A 21654-nucleotide genomic window follows, 5' to 3' on the forward strand; every position below is an offset into this window, starting at 1 on the left:
TTCCCGTCCTAAACCGCGTATATATATTTATGCCGTGATGGCCTCGTTGACGCGTCCTCAAGGGTCGCGTTGTAATTCGTGAATCTGATTTTTCATCAGCTTCATATATTCTGCACTATTTGCAGAGTCTCTAGTTACGTATATAAGAACATTTTTCCTACACCGTTTTGAGGATGACTGCCCGCTAACAGCCAAAACGGTGGTTTTGGTTTAATGAGATTTCGTTTAATGAGATATTGTTTCTGAAAAGGTTCTCGAAGAAAAATACCGGGGTACTTGTATGCATTCAACGTATTTTTGGCTTATGAAATTATTCGATTTTCCAGGTTATACATTTAGTTATTTCATTGAAGGGGTCCACAATATTTTGAAACGCCGATACCGTCACTCTCTATACGGCCAAAATCTCAGATCCCTGGATGCAGAATTAACTCATCGATAATTGGATAATTTCAACCCTAAACTGTGTGTAATTTGACCCTGATTCTGGTGCCGGTGGTGTGTCGAGACATGACTGTATTTTTAAACTATGGTGACCACACCCGTGTTTGTGATAGTGGCAGCTGAATTGATAATCTAGAGCACAATATGTAAATTAAGCCGACGTTTCTTGCGTTATTCAGTCTGCAGCCACTGACTGTAATCGAGGCATTTTGGCTAATTTTGGAGACCTTATACTTATTGTCACAACGCACGCCACGCTATTAAACAATGAACACAGAAAACACGAAATCAAACATGTTTGATGTCGGAAACATTGTTTTCTGTGTGGTTGCATATAGTCACGGCTTAGACTTGTGACTAGTCTAAGACCAAATTTGTTTTATAGCCAATCTAACAACTTAAGAGCAGTCGTTACATTTAAGACCTTGGATTCAAGCTAACCGCGCAACTGCCCATCCTGCCAACAGGGTCCAGTTCCACAGTTCCGAGTTAGGATTTAACTCCGAGTTAAATCATCGATGATGAACTAATTTTAACTCACAGTTAACTCTAACCCACAACTGTGGAACTGGGTCCTGGTTTCTGTTTCCTATTGCGTCGTGTGCGTTGCATGGGCTATACTAGTAGCGAAGACAGATTCTGCGCGTTGCCGTCCATGGGGGATTTCAATCATGCGAAATGGGGAATGGGCGAAACGGGGAGAGACGAAATTTGTAAGTGCGAAATTTGTATCGAGGGTGCTGAATGGAGCTAAAGAGCAAGGAAGCTAATTCTACAAGGAAGCGGGCGAGAGAGAATGAGGATTTGTATAAATAAAATGTCGAAAGGCGAAAGAAGTAATGATTAATAAGAAATATACATATTCGTATAAGTAGAATAAATCTTATTCTATATAAACCTTTGTTAATGTTTAAAATGTGCAAACATCTTCTGTTGCTATTCGTCTGTTTTTGTGTGCATGATGTGTTTCAGTCTCACGTGTAGCCCTATTATCCTGTTACATTTTTCTTCGTTAACTTATGTTTGCAATCGTCCAATGATTGAACATTTTAAAGCAAATAAATTTCAATTGTAATATTGGCAGAAAATATGGAGAAAAATTGAAAGGGCAGGGTGGAATTCATCCTCCCTGGGCGGGGATTCGAACCTGATGACACCGCTGGACTCGGCCAGGGCAGTCTCGATGTGTCCAGGTTCGAATCCCTGCCGAGGGAAGATGGGTGGCATTATAAACCGTTTAAACACTTAGATTACCTGATGTCTCCACAGAGTAAAGTTAGATTTTCGAACTTGTGATGCCATGGTAACGAAAGCGAGTGAAGACCTTTGATCGAGCTTTTATCCTTTAGCTGCTAACGGGTAGAACACAATATAGAGACAAATTAATTAATTGACTCTGAAGAAAAAATGATTGATCCTATACAGTCCTCCGTTTTCATCAGTTATACCGCAGGTCTTATAGAAAATGGTTTAAAAATCTTTTTGGCGGGAAAATCGTTTCCCGACAGACTTTCTTTTAAAAAGAAACGTCACTAGGGTTTCAGTGCCTTAATCTTAAGTACAGCTCTAGGTCACGCCCGTATCTGTATCACGTATTATCAAATGTATCGATTACGTTCGTTACATTTAATTAATGTATGTATCTATCGCTTGATAGTTTACAGAAAATAAATATTACCAATTCATAAAGATACGTAAGATATTCATAAGAAATTGTTAAAATCAGTTTAAAAAAAATATATATACCAACTTTATTGAGCAGATGATATTTCCTAACGAACACGCGGTCTCTAACTGCGGCGCGGGAAATCTATACGAATTCGTGATCGTTGCATGATTATAATACACTACACGTAATGATAAGTATATAGGTTTTTGGTGAACACGCCCGATTCCGAATATCTCCAATAACAATGACAGAATACTCAGAGGCACCATAATAAAGCGTGAAATATGTAACATTGTATGTTCTATCTAACGCAGGTATTATTACCTCGAAGCTCTCGACATCAAAGATGTTTTTAGCTTTTTTTGCGTATTTTACGAAAACAATAGTCGTCGTCAAAGGTGATATACATGTTTATTCATCGAGTATGCGCCACAGGCCTAGCTACAGACGTCAAACGTTTTACAGGCAGTGCAATGGCAGTCAACCGTGACTTAACTTTAGATAGCATCGTACTGTGAGGTCCTTGCATTCGTGACGTCATTTTGTGCCTGCAAACCGCTGGAGACTTTGAATAGACGTAGCAGCCGGCCTCCGCTCAAGTCCGGATCTCTTTGGACCGTAAAATGTGTCCGTTTTGTTTAGTTTGTAACTGTTCTATGTTGCAATACCCCTAGTTTGCTCCACCTTAATTTGTCTGTTCTTGACATTTGTTAAACAGCATTGTGAATTTCGTGAACTCTGTATTCCTGAAGATTACTATTAGGTTAGTCCTCGTAACGGCTAATCAAAAAATTATGAACTTTAAGGAAACTTGTGGGCTTCATTTTCTTGTTAGATCGGTGTGGGATTCTCCATATATCGTCACAACACGGACATAGTGACGTTTCACCAATGGTTCGATCTCAAGTTCCCCCCCCCCTTGAAATTAGAATCAGTTAGCCGGCAGGATCTAGTTCCACAGTTAAGAAGATTCGACTCGAGGATCAACTCTTTGAAAGTGAACTGCCTACTGGATCCTGGATATCACTGAATTTCCATGTGCTAGGCTTGCTTATGTCGACAAGTGACTCGACGCCTACCGGCGCAACTGAGTTTATCGCCGATTAGTGGCAACTAAAGGCTGGCTTATGTCGACAAGCAACGCGACGCCTACCGACGCATATCGCCGATTAGCGGCAACTAGCGGCCTGCGAGAGGCCACCAGTTGCTGCTCTATCGGTTCGACATAAGCCGGCTTGCGACGGCAACCCGACGCCTCCGACTCGTCGCAAGCCGTATCCGGCTAGTTGCCCATGTTCTACTCCGGCCTACGATAGGCCGTCATATCCGTTCAGGTCGATTCCTCTGAAAGCTCTATATTTTCTTCATTACTCCTAGTTCCTCTTCACTAACTCAATTTGTCGGTACTATAAAGGGCCAAGTTGCACAGCCATGACTTCAGTTCAAAGGTGGTCTTTTAATCATTAGACTGATCTTATCTTGTAAGACTGGCTATAGGACTTATGAACGGTCGTAAATACAAGCCATCATCGTGCAACTGGTCTCAGTAGAGGCTTGTCCCACGGAATTCGGATTCGGAAAATGATACCTTGTTTCTCCTAGCCGGCCGGGTCATTTAGTTAACTGTAATCAGTTCATTTCCAGAGCTGCCGGTACTGTTATTGTTAGCTTGTTCATGATTTTAAATTGAGGCAATGTACGTGGTAGATAGACGGCCGGCCGGGTCAACTTTTTAGCTTAGCAGAAAGGAAAAACAAGGTATCATTTTTAGCCCAACGTTGATTGAAAATAGACTATACGTGCAACACTTTCTGTTAGCCACGCGTCTATTCACCTTCAGATCACGAGTCACAGACGTATCTATCTAAATTAAATAGCTTTATTTGTTTTTTATATTAAACATCTCGTCCTCAATGTATATACAATTATATCTATATTTCATATGTGATATTCTCCGTGGAAACTGAACTGCGCTGTGTGTGTGCGTGGGGCAGGTTGTTATGTCTTGTACTTGTTTTTGTGTTTTATGACGCCGTTTGTGCTGTTTTTGCGCAGATATCCGTTCGATTTGCGGTGATTCACGAATAACGTCTCTTCTTCCGTATCCGAGCCCGACACCATCAGACTACTGTGTTGCATCTTGCCTGAAAAACAGAAGGCGAATACTTGACTTTTATATACAACTTCCCTTTTGTCGTTGTATATCTCCCTGAACGGATAGTAAGAGCTTGAGTAATCGTCTTAATCAATCTTCAGGACCGGATTCCTAGTCGTAGCTTAGCCACAATACCAGTATGAGACTATCTTAGAATTAGTTCTATAGCCAATCTATACAACTTGAAACTAGTATCAGGATCTAAGACCATTTTCGGACTTGGCTCTCGACTATGGAACCAGCCTCAGATGATTACTTAAGGTTAGAGGTCATGAACTGGGAATTGAATGTAGGAGCAGATACTAATTAGTTAGATCGATTGTAAAAACAATTTTCGAAAAAGATTGACACATTTTTTGTCAGAAATGGGCAGATTTTCTGGTGCCGCGAACTTCGTTGTAATGAGGTCCCGCTATATATAGAACTATCGGTTATAACAAACATATTTTCTGGTATCCTGAAGTTCATTGTATTGTAACAAGGTTACGCTCTAACTAGCCGTTGTTCCCGGTTCTAGGGGTAATCTAGAACTAATAATCATTTTCATTGACTAAATCTAGAACTAAACTACTAATTACTGTAAGCGACTAAATTCTGAGACTCGAATTAATCTAGACGATGCTTAGATACACGATTTTCTCTTTTCGCGTTTTGATATCTTCCTTTTAATATCTAACCATTATAACGTGCATTTGAAAACTTTGTTATATGTTCCTTATTTGATTATTTTGATAAAGAATCAGAAGAGCTACATATAATATTAAACTAAACATGGCATTTTTCAGTTTTAATTGATTCAACGATCAAATCAACGCGTTTTAATCAACTAATTGAAATCATCGAACTCTAATTTAGCTCCGGTTTGTAAGTCGTTTTTTTTTTCATTAATTCTTCCCGTAGGAATAGATATAAATGACGTATACATATAAACATGAACACTCATCCCTAGACGAAATGGTTTATTCCGATGAAAGTTCCCTACATGAAATTCCAGGCACCTATTAATCAAACCAGAGGTTGAGCGCCAGCGCAATCTTCCTCGAGGACGAGTCCTCTGATGTCATTTAGAATGCTGGCATGCACGCGGTTATCGATCACAATTATGTAACGATGAAAAAATAATATCCATATTTTGCACCTAAGGATTTCTGTAAACAGAGTACAATATTTCCAATGGCGTGTGTATTTTAAGCTGTAGCCAATTAGCTCGAAAGCCCGTTGTCTGAGACTGTGTTTAATACAGTCGGGAACCACCCGAAGTGTGCTGATAAAATATCTAATGTCTGGTGTTTGTAGTTCATTTTCAATTGAAAATGTTTAGGCCGAAGTCCTGAACACATTGTGAAGTTTGGAAGAATCATTGGAAGCACAACAGAGTTAAACCATCAAATGTCTGAGGGCAGTGCAGGATCCACACAGATGACATACTGGTCATACTGGTGTCCGTAAAAAATCAACTTCTTCATTTTCTCATGGTTTTTACTAAATTGATTTGGATTGATTTTAACTGAATTAACTAAAATCGGTAACTTGAATTGTAAGGGTTACCTTATTTTTAGGGTAAAATAACAAATCTGACCGTAAAACTTAAGCGATTACGCATTCTGGTGATTTTCAGGATAATATTCTGAGGGTTATGATGAAATACGTGACTGAATTACATTGATTCATATGATAGATTTGCTCGATTGAACCTAGTCGGGGTCGGGGTCGTCTTACATACCACGCATCAAGGCAACTTTACGATATCTCCCTGTTTAGAAAAAAGAGTTTCAATGGAAGCAAAGAAGGCTGATACATAAGCTCAGTTGCAAAATCATGACTTAAGTCCAAAAGTTGTCTTGGACTGGTCTAAAAGTTGTTAGATTGGTAATGGAACCAAAACGAGCCAAGACTGGTTTAGATAAGCTTTAGATGATCTTAGACTGGTCCCAAACCTAAGCTATGACTGTGCAACTGGCTTTTTTGTAAAGCCCGCCAAATTCAGATCATTCGGGACGCTCGAAATATATCTTCATTAAACACCATGAAGTCGTTCATTCAAATCATCACCATGAAGTCGACCATCGGTCACCATATAAATCATCACAATTTTCTTCAAATCCCGATTAATGTACAGTACATAAATCGGGATTTAAAAATTGCGAATTAAAGACTTACACTTAATTGAATTGAAAGTACAGTACTTTCAATTCAATTTACTAAGTGTAAGTCTTCATTTGGATAAGTCGTCAAGATAAAGATTTTCTCAACTACGGCAACTTATGCAACTGCTTTTTACATACACTTATAACGTAATGAAGACAGACGACCAAAAATGATAACCAGATTCCGTTTACCCTTTCAGTGCGTCTACACCGCAGTGCGGTCTATAAATCGGTGATAGATTTTGCTAGTACACGGCACTGCGGTGTATTGATGTAATCAGTAATTAGTAATTACCTCTCTTGAAAACTGGCAGCGCCTGTCAAACATAGTGAAATACTAGTAACTAACGATACACCGCGCCGCGGTGTAGACGCACTATAGTGGTATTCCCGTTATTCAACACACTAGGGTGGAATTTTTTAGAGTTTTCAAATTATCTCCAGCACTATAGAGTATTAATTAGTCAGCACTGAAAGGGTTAAAATCCGGAGTAAAATGATCTGAATGAAGCGAGCGTAAACTCAGGCATTAACTCTTATTATCATATCTTACTTGGTAACAGTTCGAGTTTATCTTTATTTGCATTTTCGAATTCGTCTGGAAGCAGTTGATATCGATGGCGTTTTTTCGGCCTATATTTTCTGTACCTGAAATCGTCAAAAAAAGAGCCTCGAAAATATATCAATACGATCCATCAAAGCGTGTCGAAAAACAAGTTGCCCGCGGGCGGACACTGAAATCAGCGAAACGCCTTTTTTTTCGAATCACGTGAAGTGTTCGAATATTTCGCTGCAGGCTATGTGAAATAAAATCTAACAAAATTCAATAAACGAAAATCTATCTCGGTTGTATAGAATAACAACCCTGGCAGGTTCAAACACCCCTCCCTCCTTAATACTGGGTACTTCAATCAGTTAAAATCAGTTCCGTGTGATGTAGTTAGTTACCTAATCGTCTTTGGTAAGCTATTATTATAGAATGGGCTGAAAATATCCGATCGTGAAAGAACAGGTTACTGAATACATATACCTTAATTCTCTGCAGCTGGTACTTACCTTCTAATACAACAAATGGCACCCCACACAAGACCTCCAAATGTTACAGCTAATAGGAATGTTACAATGACTACATATAATATACTCCAATCTGAAATAGATGAAACCGAAAAATACAGTCATTAAAAGATGAAATACAATGTTAAACGCCAAAAATACATTAAGAAGATTCCTCTTTATGTATTTTTGTTAATGCGCATAAAAACGATGTCAATTGTGAGTGTACAAAGTACACTACAATATCTGCTAAATGCAATTTACATTGCGCAATCGATGGTATTTTTTAACTAACACAGAGACAGTTGTATACACAGTTGTTTCGTTCAGTAGATGACTTGAAAATTGTTGTGCTTTGTTTGTCTGGTTCACATACGTGATGTGATACTAATAGCTCCCCCAGAGCTAAAAACCATGTACTTTAATCCACATAAGCACACATGCCAGAACACTAATAGCTATTCAAAGAGCTAATCGGTTAACCTACAAGCACTACCTGCTTTTTTCGTTTTAACTATTTCAGGTTGGCCACTTTCCACCCATTTACAAATTCCCCCAAAGATTTCTCTGACTTAAACACGCGATTACACATCATTCCCAGAGTGTGTCAGAGAAATATCTAGGTTAAAAATCTTACAAATCATTCATTTTCATTGAAACAAGAAAAAAGTTTTCCAGGTTTTTGTTAAATTGGTCAAATTCTCTTGAGTTTTTCAGTTCAGTGGCGCCACCCTGTATTTACATCGTGTATTTACATGTCTTGTTACGTGAAGTAAATTGCTGCGTAATTTTGCGTTTTCTCAACTTACCACAGTTTTGCTGCCGGAACCAGAGATGCGATTTAAATATATTCGTCATCCAAAACGGATCACAGATGCATCTCCGTGACGACTGTTCGCACTGTCCATGACCGGAACAATTGTTCTGGCAAACTGTAAAACAATATCAAATCATATTACGCTATAACCTGATATACAACATGGATCCGATCTCATGAAAAAGTTTATGCTGAAAACAGTAAATGTTCATCAACAGTGAAAACATGAAGTAACCAATACAGTCAAACTGGCTTTTTTCATATCAGTTTAATCGGGATTTTGATTTCATCCGAGTATTATTTACAGTCTTTCAAATCATGAACACATATAGAATATGACCTTTATTCTGGATTTATCTGAACTGAATGATTTTCATCGGTCCCAAATAATGATATAGGGTGCTTGAATACTTACTGACAGTGTCGATAAAATACACTTCATAATCGAGAATATCTTTTTCGGCGCGAATTCGACGTCGCAGCACGTCGACTATTTCTGGACCGGGTCTCAACTGAAGGTGTTGATCCGTGCCAACTATATGCACATAAAACTGTACAATTAACCTGCAATTACAAGAACAACGCTACAACAGCTCGGCCCATGTTGAACGTGGGTACCACCAGGTGGCGTGACTAGCACTCAGTTTTTAAAGAAATACAACTAGCTCATTTTCAATCGACTGATCTGAATTTAAAAGCTCATATCATACGAGCTACCCGTTACTATTAGTGACACCTGGTGGATCCTCACTTGCCACAAGTGGAATCCTTAGTCTTTTGCCGCAGTAGTCGATGTCCTACTGCACACTAGCGACACCAGGTGGATCCTCACTTGCCACAAGTGCGATAATCTTTCACCGCAGCCTATGCTACTTCATTGTTTATTTCACGATAATGATGACTACAGGCAATGAGCGCTTACCTTCCAGACGAGTCTTGCAATAAATTTACAATATTCACATCAGAATCACCATTCTGGGAATGTAATAACATCGCGATTTGTTTCCGCAGTAGCTTCTGAAAAAACCAAAATAACTGACCCTTAACTCGGTTTTAAAACTCATCTAGGCCTACCCCTCCATGCGGTGTACAATCCAACCACCCTTTATTGTGTCAAACCCGAGATGCAGCGTATCCATGTTATTGTTGAGTAGTTGGAATCTCTAATAAAAGATGGCAGCATCTGTCAAATTTTTGTGAAGCACGTGTATAAGTAACACAGTTCAAGATAATCGTAAATTATCCTCATTGCCTCTCTCCACCCAGGAGTAAATGGGTACCTGGCCTGATAGATGACTCCTGAGCGCTTAGGAGCAGCTCGGATGTTACTTCTAACCAGGGGAGATGACTGACACGTGAATAAAGTTATATATAGGCTGGGGGTAATAATACCAAGTTGGAGCGCATCTGAACTCCCTCAGGTTAAGATACCTGCGCTATATAAATGTCAATTATCATTGTTATTATTATTATTATTATTATTATTATTATTAAATTGGGAGCGAAAAAATTGACCGTCTGCGAACCTTTTTGCTCTGCGTGAATGAACCGAGATCAGCTCCGAGGTGCACCTCGATGAGGTTCTTCAAGTCGGCGTCCGGCTTCACGATGACGGTCGCCGTGCTTGAACTCGTCAGACCTTCCGCGTCGGACACTTTCAAAATAAATATGTATCGCCCGGGGACGACATTCGTAAGTAACAACGCCACCTGGTGATCGGAACCATTCACTATATCCTACAGAACGAGAAAATTCATATATAATTCATAATTTAAAACCGGTAACTAATTGCTGCCTTGTGTTTCTTGATGTTTAGTTTTATGATCAACAACCTTAGGGCTCGTCCATTTACTACATAAACATTAAATTTGAATTTTTCAACCCCCTTTGGATACAAAATCTGCTATTTTTCCTTGTACTTTAAGCATCATAGTAAGCAATTGCAATAAAACCTCCACTAATGCGTACATGATAAATGAATGACTACCTAACCAAGACAACCTTGACATTGTTTTGAATATGAATTTTATTTCTCAATGAATATTAAATCGTGTACATAATTATAATATATAGCATTGGCATAATTTATTGAGAGGACACCCCCGAGTCTAAAGACTGTACCAAATGATGGGGGGTGCCAGATCAATAACATATATTATGGTTTTCAATAGTTTAGTTGTACTCACCCCAGCCGCGAGGCTCTGATCATCTCTTGTCCACCGGAACGAAGCGATGCCCTTATCATCGGTAGATTTAGAACCGTCGAGCGTGATTAAACTCGTCGGCAGCGTCACTAACTGATCGCCGCCGGCATCGGCTTTCGGCACTTCGTTCAACGCTACAAGAAAGTAAATAGTAACTGATTCGGGGAAAAGAAATGAAGAATTCCCTGTGGCAAGTGAGGATCGACCAGGTGTTTACCAGTGTGCAGCTGGACATTAAGTACTGGGATATAGAGGATTCCACTATTGGCAAGTGAGGATCCACCAGGTGCGCTAGTGTGCAGTAGGATATCAACTACTGCAGCAAGAGGATTCCATTTGCAGGCCGGGTACAAACATCAGATTGTCTGGCAGGCTGGGTAAAAACATCCGATTGTCTGGCAGGCTGGGTACGAACATCAGATTGCCTGACAGGCTGGGTACAAACATCAGATTGTCTGGCAGGCTGGGTAAAAACATCCGATTGTCTGGCAGGCTGGGTACGAACATCAGATTGCCTGACAGGCTGGGTACAAACATCATATTGTCTAACAGGCTGGGCACGAACAACAGATTGTCTGGCAGGCTGGGTACAAACATCAGATTGTCTTCAATGCTTTCAATGAAGCACACCACCTGGCAGCACCAGTTGCTCCTCAAAACTAAAAATTCACCTTTTTTAACAGTTACTTGAACGATTGCGCTGTTGCGTAAGTTTTCTTCATCAGTCACTGTCAGCTTGAATTCGTACTGCCCTTCCGACAGATGAGACGCAGTGGCTACTTGTTTATCGCCGTTTTCCAAAATAACTCCGTCCGCACCCCTACAACGAATAATTACATCTATTGCAACAAGGGTAATTCGAATATCGCTGACACCTAATTCAGGGGCAACTAGACAGCATAATAGCCAATATCAGTAACAATAATATAAACATACAACAATAAATATATAAATATATGAAACCTTGTCACACCAAACTCGGATTCAAACTTAGAATTTCATCCGACATAAGACAATTTACCGGTAATCAACTGGATATAAAAATTCATCAGTGGTTATAAGAACATTTGTTCTAGTCCCCTGAAGTTTGTTGTAACGAGTTTACATCGAATTATGAAAATAATTGATGCGTAAATGAAAACCGAACATACTTTACTTTCTTCCACGCGTAGCTGACAATTCGCTGGTCGTCAGAACTCGCCGAACCGTCTAACGTAACGGTTGTATCCGGCAATGCTGTTATACTCGAATGTACAACCTTCGCTTCTGGTGGTTTATTGTGCTCTGAAATATATACAAACATAGGGTAACTGTAGCACGTAATTATAAGTAGAAACATTTGGGGCGAGGTACAAACATCAGATTGTTTGAGAGGCTGGGTACAAACATCAGATTGTCTGATAGGCTGGGTACAAACAATAGATTGTTTGAGAGGCTGAGTACAAACATCAGATTGTCTGACAGGCTGGGTACAAACATCAGATTGTTTGAGAGGCTGGGTACAAACATCAGATTGTCTGATAGGCTGGGTACAAACAACAGATTGTTTGAGAGGCTGAGTACAAACATCAGATTGTCTGACAGGCTGGGTACAAACAACAGATTGTTTGAGAGGCTGAGTACAAACATCAGATTGTCTGACAGGCTGGGTTCAAACAACAGATTGTCTGACAGACTGGGTACAAACATCAGATTGTCCGATAGGCTGGGTACAAACATCAGAATGTCCGACAGGCTGGCTACAAAGATCAGATTGTCTGATAGGCTGGGTACAAACATCAGATTGTCTGACAGGCTGGGTACAAACATCAGATTGTCCGAAAGGCTGGGTACAAACATCAGATTGTCTGAGAGGCTGGGTGCAAACATCAGAGTGAGGGGTTTCATAGTACAGACAGCAGATTGTCTGAGAAATGCAGGGTAAAGACTGCAGATTGTCAGATGCATAAAACTGGTTGCACTGGAGTTGAATTTTTCCAAGTTTTCAAATCATCTCCAGCACATAAGGGTAAGAATTTGTCAGCAGGCTGAAAGGAAAAAAAACGGGTGCTTTATGAACGGTACCTCTTTGTACGATGACATGTACGTCAGCTGCTGATATCTGACCGGCCGTGTCGGTTACTTTCAACTGGAACGTATAATCGCCGACCTCGAGGTGACTGAGTCGTAACGTCGACGTTCTCGTGCCCTGCATGTCGGCCGTCAGTTTATTATCGCCCTTGTTAATCCACTCGTAGCTGACGATGCCGTGATCGTCTGTACTCGCGTTGCCGTACAGCGTTATCGAATTCTGCGGTAAACTGATGATTCGAGTTTGACCAGCGTTCGCCACCGGTTTATAGTCAATTTCTGTCCGAATAGAATAAAATGAGAGATTCATTTACTGCAAGTTTATATTCTGCGCAAAGCCGCCCAAACGTATCTACATGGAAATAGTGGTTTGGATACTCTTGGAGCCCTATCAGATACATGCATGAAAACAAACTAAAACATACTATGATTCATTTTGATGCTGTGCAACTTTTTTTTCAATACAATCAATTTCAATAATCTATCACAAGCTCAGTCTGAGGAATATTCACATAAATACAAACTGTCACCGAGTGACCATTGGTTCAACCCTCAAAATATGGCTTTAAGCTATGAATCATTTTTAAGATAATTGAACTGATGAAATACTGCGTAACTTTCTTTCAACTGATTTGAAACCATCTACGAACACTCGGTCTGACGAGTATTCACATCAATACAAACTGTGACCGAGTGACAACTTTCAAACGCTCTTAGTTCAAATCTCAAAACATGGCTTCGAGCTATGAATCATTTGATACTGGAATTGAACGGATGATACCATGTAACTGATTTGAAACCATCTACGAACTCGGTCTGAAGAATAATCACAACGATACAAAATGTGACCGAGTGACGACTTCATTTTAACACACAAAACATGGCTGAATCAAAACATTAGCCACAACACTAAGCTGTTTTTGTTGTTGTTTGACCTGACTATGAGAAATCGAAATTAGAGGCGCAGTGGCCGAGTGGTTTAAGCCGCCGGTCACTGGTCTCGTCAATCCAGGGTTTATGGAATCAAACCCTGGTGGCGACAGAGTTTCTTGGTCGAAGGTCCTTCTCTGGTCTCTCCTCCATTGCGAAAAAGAAACATCGAACCCGCTTATAATGCCCTGCGTGGCGCTTAGCGGGTTGAGGGTGTTAAAAATAAAAAAGAGAAATCCATTAACGATACTTCGAACGCTTGAAAAGTACGTACCTTTGATAACGGTTACGTTGGCGAATGTTGAATTGCTGGCTCTGTCCGAATCTACGACTGTTAATTTGAATTTATATTCACCGGGCGTCAGTTTATCTAAGACGAGCATGTTTTTATCTTTCGTAATCGAATTCATCGAATCGTCTCCGAGCGGGCCGGATACCTCCTCCCATTTATAGTGCGTTATTTCGTCGTCGTCGGTGCTGGCTGCGAATAAAATAAAATCGAATTCAAGAAAGATTCAGTTAACAATATTCGCATTGATCTGAGACCAAGTCAGGGCCGGTTGCATAGTCATGGCTTAGACTTAAGACCAGTCTAAGACCAACTTAGTTCTACAGCCAATCTAAAAACTTAAGATTTAGACTTAAGTCGCGACTATGCAACTAGCCCCAGGATTTTTAAATGCTAATCTTCAATCCTCATGGCTTCAGGCTAAGATTAATTTTGAAGAACATTGAAGCCATGATACATACGTAACTAACTTTCGTGTTTAAACAAAACTGATTTCAATCATCTACGATGAACTTGGTCTGAAGAATATTCACATCGATATAAACTGTGACCAAAGAGTGACACCGATTATTAAGTGATGACTTTCAAACACGGTTAGTTTCGCTTTATACGCAGCCAAAACAAAGGTTTGTACGACAATTAAACCCCAATCCCGGAAATAACCATGAACACATTGTAACTAACTCACCTGAACCATCCAGCACAACTGAACTCGGAAGTTGCACTTTCTGATACTTCGGGGTGATGACCACGATCGGAGCTTTATTTTTCCTCTTTGCTGAAAAAAATCCAAGACCATTATTCTGTATTTAGCGTATTTGAGAAATGAATAATTCATTCATTAATAATTGACAGCACACGCCATCAAGGTTATATTCTACCTAATGCAGGGGTATCAATCTGCAGCCTGGAACCCGCACCCCTTCAGGCATTCACAAATGCAGTGTGAAATACCGCAAGTGTGCTGATAAAATGTCTAATGTTTGTAGTTCGTTTTCAATTGAAAATGTCTCAGGTGAACAGATAACAGCTTTTTAAGTCCAGGCTACAGATTGTAAAATGTTATTTAATCTGGATTTCTCAAAACGATACAGATTAAGTTGGGATACCTTTAAGTTATGAAATTTAAGGATTCCCAGTATAAACATACCTGGCAGGACAGTAATATCCGCATAAGCTTCGCCATATTTGCCCGGCCCAGAAACGACCACTTTGAACTTATAAGCACCAGCAATTAACTGAAATGAGAAAAACAAATCAAACACAGAATTCGATGAGATAAATCTGTTGAAAAAGATCTCCAACGAAACAACACGGTTTTACGCAGTTAGTTAATAATAAGGCTTCTCTTCTGGTGCATTAGTTTCTACCAGAATAAGCTCTTCCTATTTCGGAATAGCATAGCATAATAATAGTGAATCTGATAGAAGCCGATCGAGAATTTGTAACCCTGAATTGATATTTCTAAACTGGAATACGTTCGATCGAAGCCTGCCTTTATTTAGCTCATACTGAGTTGAAGAGTCTAACAAGGGGAACCACAACACCAGCAACCACTAGATGGCATGACTATATCTGTCACTGCACAATTTGTCTATTTTTTGGTAGTCTAGATGTTGTTCCCAAGAATCTGTACATCATCAGATATTCAGACAAACGTTTTGGCTATTGGAGACTAAAATAAACATTTACTAAACAGCCCATGTTGTAACAATGATATGAAATCCTTCAATAACAATGAATAGATAGGTCAAAATGTTTCCTAGAGCTCGACTTATATCCTAATAAGAATGGATCGATGGTTTCGAAAAGTTTCCTCGAGCTGTAGTTCATTTCGATGTATCGACTATATCTTGATAGTCATCTTTAGGAATAATACTGAAAATGACTATCAAGATATAGTCGAAACAATTGAAATAAACTACAGCTCCTGGATTCCATTGCGGATCATCTATCAATTCTTATTGTGTGATTGTACAAAACGTATTGAAGGCCCAAAATCTAAATGAACGCAAATTTTTATCAATTATTCCGACATTTTATTGTCGTGAAATCTGGCTCCGCGTATTCAACACATGTATGTGTCATCGGGGCTAAATTAGATCGCGGCAGACATTAGTTTATTGTTATATTACAGGCTGTGATATATCGTTAAATAACAGCGGCCAGCGAGGTGTGATTTATTAACTCTTCACAATGACGAACGACGATGAGAGTAAACGATATGATACTTTAATAAGCTCAGCTCCGGTCATCAGAGCCACACACAAACTTAAACATCTTATCTGATAATATAACGATAGCTGACTCTATTTAACCCGTATTCACCACAACAGGTTTTAGAGGGGCGACCACCTCTACATCCACCCCCCTGAAAGTAATCCACCGGTTATAAAAAATATCTGCTACCCCTACCAGAGTGGATGTTAATATTCTATCAACGCTGATAATTGCTTCGAAATATAGCGAGCTGATGTGACAAATTGATTCCACCAAAATTAAGCTTTAGCTTTAGGTGACTGAACGTGTACGCGATACATTAGAATAGAAATCATTTATATGGCAACAAGGATCGATTTATACAATTCTAACGTTTACTTCCCATGATACGAGGTCATTGAGGAGAGGAGGATGAGGAGAGAATCCCACAATGATAATAAAAAGTCCGAAGATGAAACTTCGAGATAGTAGTTTATTTCAACGTTTCGACTATATCCTAATAGTCATCTTCAGGAATAATGAACATTAAAGGGGTAATTATGGGCATTATTCCTGAAGATGACTATTAGGATATAGTCGAAACGTTGAAATAAACTACTATCTCGAAGTTTCATTTTCGGACTTTTTATTATCATTGTGGGATTCTCTCCTCATCGCGTCAACACGGATATTGTGTTCTACCTAACGAGGTCATTATATTGTCAGTATCCCCTGGTCAAAGTTTCCTATCCCAGTTAGCCTTTCAGTTTGTTATCAAGAAAACACAGGAAACTATCGATTCTAACGATTAAATCAGGGATGGTTTCATTTCAAATTCTAATCGAGCTCTGTCTCAACAACTTTGGTTTCGAAATTGACTTCTGTGCTAGAGACATTTCTACGTGTTACTCTAAAATTTCTTTTGTTTATGGTTTTTTTTTTTCATGTAGCAAACTCTGTGAATTAAGCCACTCTAGTTTATCATCTAGTTTTATCATTGATTTTAAACACGGGATACACGGACGCATAATTAATAATATACAAAACCGACGGTGAAATACTAATAATATAGCAACACAGCTGGCAGCTGTATACAATAGATAGATCAGATGATCACAGAACTACTGCGCACTAGATATATATAAAAACAGATAACCTAATACTATATCAGCAAGCCTGCAATTGGCAACCAGGCTGCTATGATCGATTTCGAAGAAAATTGAACCGAATTCCATGTTTCGGCACAACTTATTTTAAACATCTCCAATCTCGGTCCGAATAATATTCACATCAGTACAAAATGTGACCGACTGACCACTTGTAAACACTCTTCGATACGTAAAGATTCATCGATGATACTGTGTAACTTTCTTGTTTAAACGCAATTTTTCAATCATCTACGTCGATGAACTCGGTTTGAAGAACATTATCATCGCAATTAATTACGTTCGCATCGGTTTGGAATATTTCAATCAAACAACAAAACATTGTGCCGATAAAATATGTGACCACCGATGTTACAGAATTATGAATGACGCGGGCTCGTGCGGTACGGACCAGCTGGGTGACTGTCAGTCACCTAAACAATAAACAATCTACCGCATGTCATACATACACATAAGACAGTTTACAGACATCTTAAGAAATTTGGTATAGTTTACATTGTCCTACTGCGCACTAGAAACACCTCATTTGCTACAAGTGGAATCCTCTATTGCCGCAGTAGTTGGTGTCCTACCGCACACTAGCGACAACTGGTGGATCCTCACTTGCCACAAGTTGAATCCTACATTGTCGCAGTAGTTGATGTCCTACTGCACACTAGCGACACCAGGTGGATCCTCACTTGCCACAAGTGAAATCCTCTATAGCCGCAGTAAATGAGGTCCTATTGCACACTAGCGACACCTGGTGGATACTCATTTGCCAGAAGTGGAATCCTCAACTGCCACAGTAGCACGGTCAGAACATTACTAATGAATAGTGACAATGACGGCGGAACCGGGAACACATACAAAACATCATTCAAAATTACATCACGCAAGAAAGGATATATTAATACTTACATTAGTCAGTTTCAGTGTAGCCGTGTTCTTGCCTTGCATCACGCCACTTTCCGTTCCATCCGGGTGTTTCTCTAGCGACCACTGATACGTGTAAGTCTCATCGTTAGCCGCTGCTGGAACTACGTACACTGATAACGTAGCCGAGTTCTCGGGCAACTGTATTGTTTGGGCATCGCCGGCCGTCACCGTTAACTGCATGACTGAAAAACGAAATGCCAGATTTCTTTACAAAAACTGTTTTTCTGACCATTTCTTTAACCGAAGAGCCACCCTTTAATAACTCAGAATATCATGATTTAGATGTTCTCGGGGCCATCCCTATCGCATGTATGCGTGACAACCCCTATCAAACTGACAAATGAACCAACGATACTGAGTAACTTTGATTTTAATAATCTATGAACTACAACAACCTAACCTACGAGTCTGAAGAATATTCAATGGTTTTAATAATCTACAAACTCAGTCTAAAGAATATTCACATCGATACAAACTGTAACCGAGTGACGACTTTCAAACACTGTTACCAGGTAGTTTCAATTGTAATAAAGCTTCACCCGATGATCGAATTTGAAAACAATTCAGCAAATGATTCTACTTAACTTCCTTGTTTCAACACAACTTAATGCAAACTGTAACCGAGTCACGCTTTCAAATGTTCTTAATGTTTCAATTAAAACGTGGCTTCACATAGCGATTCATTTTGAATACAATTGAACCAATGAAACTGCGTAACTTTCTTGTTTAGTAAAAACAAATGATTTTAATGATTCGATGGGTGTACTTTGTTTTCAACTTCGAACTTCTGAAGAATGTCTATCAATAATGTCTCGTATAAGAGATACGTACCAGCTGCAGTGGTGACTACAGTAGTCCCAGTAGGCCGTAACGTCGTGGTCATCTTGTTCACCGTAGTCGTAAACGGCTGTGGGGTAGTTGTAACAGCAACAGCAGGAGTTGATGCAGAATTTGCGGCGACTAATTTCTCCGTCGTGGTCAACACCTCCTAAAAATCAACGTACACGTAAATTCTATACTTGTAGTTTTTTATTAGTCTTAACCACATTAGCTACCTCCACTTTCCACCGGGATTCACCTGAATAGTTATCACAACTTTCGATCCAGTACTCACTTTTTTTTCATTCAGCTCCTCATTTTGTGCATCCGTTTTCTCAGCTGTTTTCAACGACGACGATGACGTCACCGTCTGCTGCAGCTGCTGCTGTACGCAGTATCCGCGGTTATCGCGCGAGTAGCCGACCACGCAGTTGCATAAACCGATTTTTTTATGCTCGCTCTCGAGAATGCACTCCTCGTGATCCTCGCAATGTTCTAAACCGTAAACGCACGAAGTGTCGAATGCTCGTCCGCCCGGCTCCCATTTCGCGTTTTTAATATAGTCCGGCACGTCTTTCTCGCCGGTCGGTTCAACTGACAAGTGAATCGAATTAAATTCAAACCAGAAAATAGAAATTTCAACGATGGCACAGGTCTGATTGGTAATTTCACGAGAATTTTTAAGAATCTTCGAAATAGGTTTCCAACATTTCGTAAGAAATTTTTATCCTAAAAACCATCTAAACTTGGATTCTAATTTTTGACAACTGTCTAATTGGGTAAAAACAAATCCCAACTGCACCGATTTAGGCGTAGTTTGGACAAAACTGCATAACAATTTAAAATTGTCTACTTCTCAAAATTTCTGGCATTTTGCTTAGGCACTCAAGAAGGAGTTAAGGTATCAAGGAGTCCTGTATAAGGATCCTGTATCGTATTTTACTTACCAGGCTGTCGGAATAATCGTACGTCGACCATTATCGTCGAGCGGAAACTTTTCCCGGTGCGTGCTCGCGGGTCGCAAGCCGCCGACTGCGTCTTATTACACGTTATAAAATAACATTTGTCGCGTAAGAATAAAGCGACGTCGCAAGTTCGCGTCGCGCAGCATTCGTCTACGCACAATTCAAATGTATCGACGTCCACTAGCTGGTATTCACCGGCGTTCGCGCCACCTTTTGGCGTCGATTTGTAAAACGTAGCGAGTTTTTCCGTTTCCGGAGAGCGATTCACGCACGTATCGCCGCTCGTATTTGAAAGCACTGAAATGAGAAAAAAAAAATTCAGCGATAGTGATCATTCATACGCAAGTTTGGAATTCAATCAAGGTTGTGCTATGTTGGAGCAATGAGATCAGGACCACTATTAGCGTATAGGTTCTCGGTGAGCCCCCTGGGCGAGCAAAGGGACCACGGTGCAAAGCCCATGATATCAATTCAAAGTGAACCTCCTGGGAGAGCATATGCCCATGACATTGGTTCTCGGTGAACCTACCTTGGGAGCATAGACAGCATTTATAAGGGACCACGGCTTTAGTAGGTGAACCTCCTGGGGGAGTATACAACCACATCACATATATCATAGGTTCTCAGTGAACCAACTGTGGGAGCGTAGACTAGCAATTATAAGCTTAACCTCTTGTTTGAGCTAAGGGACTACAGCATAGGTGAACCTTCCAGGTGAGCGCTGAGACTACAGGCACCGAATTTCCATAACCTGCCGGGGGAGCGTCGTAGGGAGAACAGCCATCATAGCTTCTGAATAAACATACCGGGGAGAGGGAGGGAGTCGACTTACCCGAACAACTGAGTAAAATAAAAAGCAGGTAAACCAATATCGAGTGGGTTAGAAATGACTGAAGTCTTCCATTTATCACAGATAGAGAATGACGATGACAAGTCGTCCTATTCCACATCGTCGTCTGACACGTTACTAATACAGTCATCTTCAATTCATTCTATTCCCTATGAATAAAAGATCAATAAACATAACATACGCGCAGGGTGAATATCAGGCATGTTTTTCGAACTGTAAAAAAGTTAGTCCGAGTTAGTAGTCGACTACTCGCTTGTGTAATGGTCATCCTTATTACCAAGATAGGACTCTTTGAGTTTAGAGGTAGTGTCTGAAATCTAGCATGTTACGACAGGCCCCCATTCCTTTTCGGTTTTCCATTTCCAGCCAAAAAAAAAGCCACCAACGTCAACGAACGATTTAACAAGTTCATTAAACCTTTTCAATTCAAATTTTCTTAGAAATCATTCATTTTAAGTCTCTCACCTCATCACATCATCTACAGACATTATTTATTGTGGCGTTTGCTTGCGTTTGTAGACGTAGTTGATTGTGTCATCGCCATCTCGATCCCGACATCTGAACCCGGAAGTGATTTTCACGAATACCGGGTGGCTCCGAGAATATACTTGCATTGCAAATAAGAAGGACAATTCAATCCCAATTCTATTGAAATAATTTTTATTTTCGATTTGACACGTAAAACTTTTCAACAGAATACCAAACATATCGCGCAGTTATTGACTGTATTGCAGAAATGTTTGAGGTCGTGAAAAAAGGAGTTGGAAAAAAGCGTGAATTGAAATACTCGCATGCCATAGTATGAATGGCCTTGTGCTCGTCAAGTGCTGCTACCTTCAGGGAATCATGGAAGAAGATGTGAACTAACTTATCATTGAAGTAAATGTTAATACCATAGGATATAACAACATAACAAACGTTTTTGAGTATATTTGGTCACTTTTTGATAACTGGTAGGT

At 39.9% G+C, this 21654-nt stretch overlaps 1 protein-coding gene across 2 annotated transcripts; it reads right to left on the reverse strand.

Moving 5' to 3' along the window:
- Positions 1-3993: 3993 nt before the first annotated feature.
- On the reverse strand, positions 3994-21264 carry LOC141909712 (dyslexia-associated protein KIAA0319-like protein). Of its 2 annotated transcripts, XM_074800296.1 has the most exons (21): positions 21161-21264; positions 20678-20844; positions 19828-20142; positions 19176-19474; positions 18893-19049; positions 18044-18243; positions 14929-15016; positions 14467-14556; positions 13764-13970; positions 12554-12838; positions 11641-11773; positions 11161-11309; positions 10472-10623; positions 9812-10021; positions 9208-9302; positions 8701-8849; positions 8278-8400; positions 7472-7562; positions 6969-7063; positions 5992-6021; positions 3994-4257 (listed from the first exon to the last, which is right to left on the reverse strand). In XM_074800296.1, exons 2-21 carry the CDS (start codon positions 20823-20825, stop codon positions 4112-4114), a joined length of 3162 nt encoding a protein of 1053 aa, XP_074656397.1. In that variant the 5' UTR covers positions 20826-20844; positions 21161-21264; the 3' UTR covers positions 3994-4111. The 2 variants fall into 2 exon arrangements, with proteins under 2 accessions (XP_074656397.1, XP_074656398.1); XM_074800297.1 differs by lacking the exon at positions 5992-6021.
- Between the last annotated feature and the right edge of the window lie 390 nt (positions 21265-21654).

The sequence above is a fragment of the Tubulanus polymorphus genome, chromosome 8 (assembly GCF_964204645.1).
Source record: "Tubulanus polymorphus chromosome 8, tnTubPoly1.2, whole genome shotgun sequence".
Classification (NCBI taxonomy): domain Eukaryota; kingdom Metazoa; phylum Nemertea; class Palaeonemertea; order Tubulaniformes; family Tubulanidae; genus Tubulanus; species Tubulanus polymorphus.

Bases quoted from the DNA above. Each gene is read 5' to 3' on its own strand.
- LOC141909712 (XM_074800296.1), bottom strand. From the start codon at position 20,825: ATGACTGTATTAGTAACGTGTCAGACGACGATGTGGAATAGGACGACT. The intron at 20,143-20,677 runs GTAAGTCGACTC...TTCTCATTTCAG, and splicing joins TATTTTACTCAGTTGTTCGG to TGCTTTCAAATACGAGCGGC. The intron at 9,303-9,811 runs GTTCGCAGACGG...TGGTTTTTTCAG, and splicing joins CATTCACGCAGAGCAAAAAG to AAGCTACTGCGGAAACAAAT.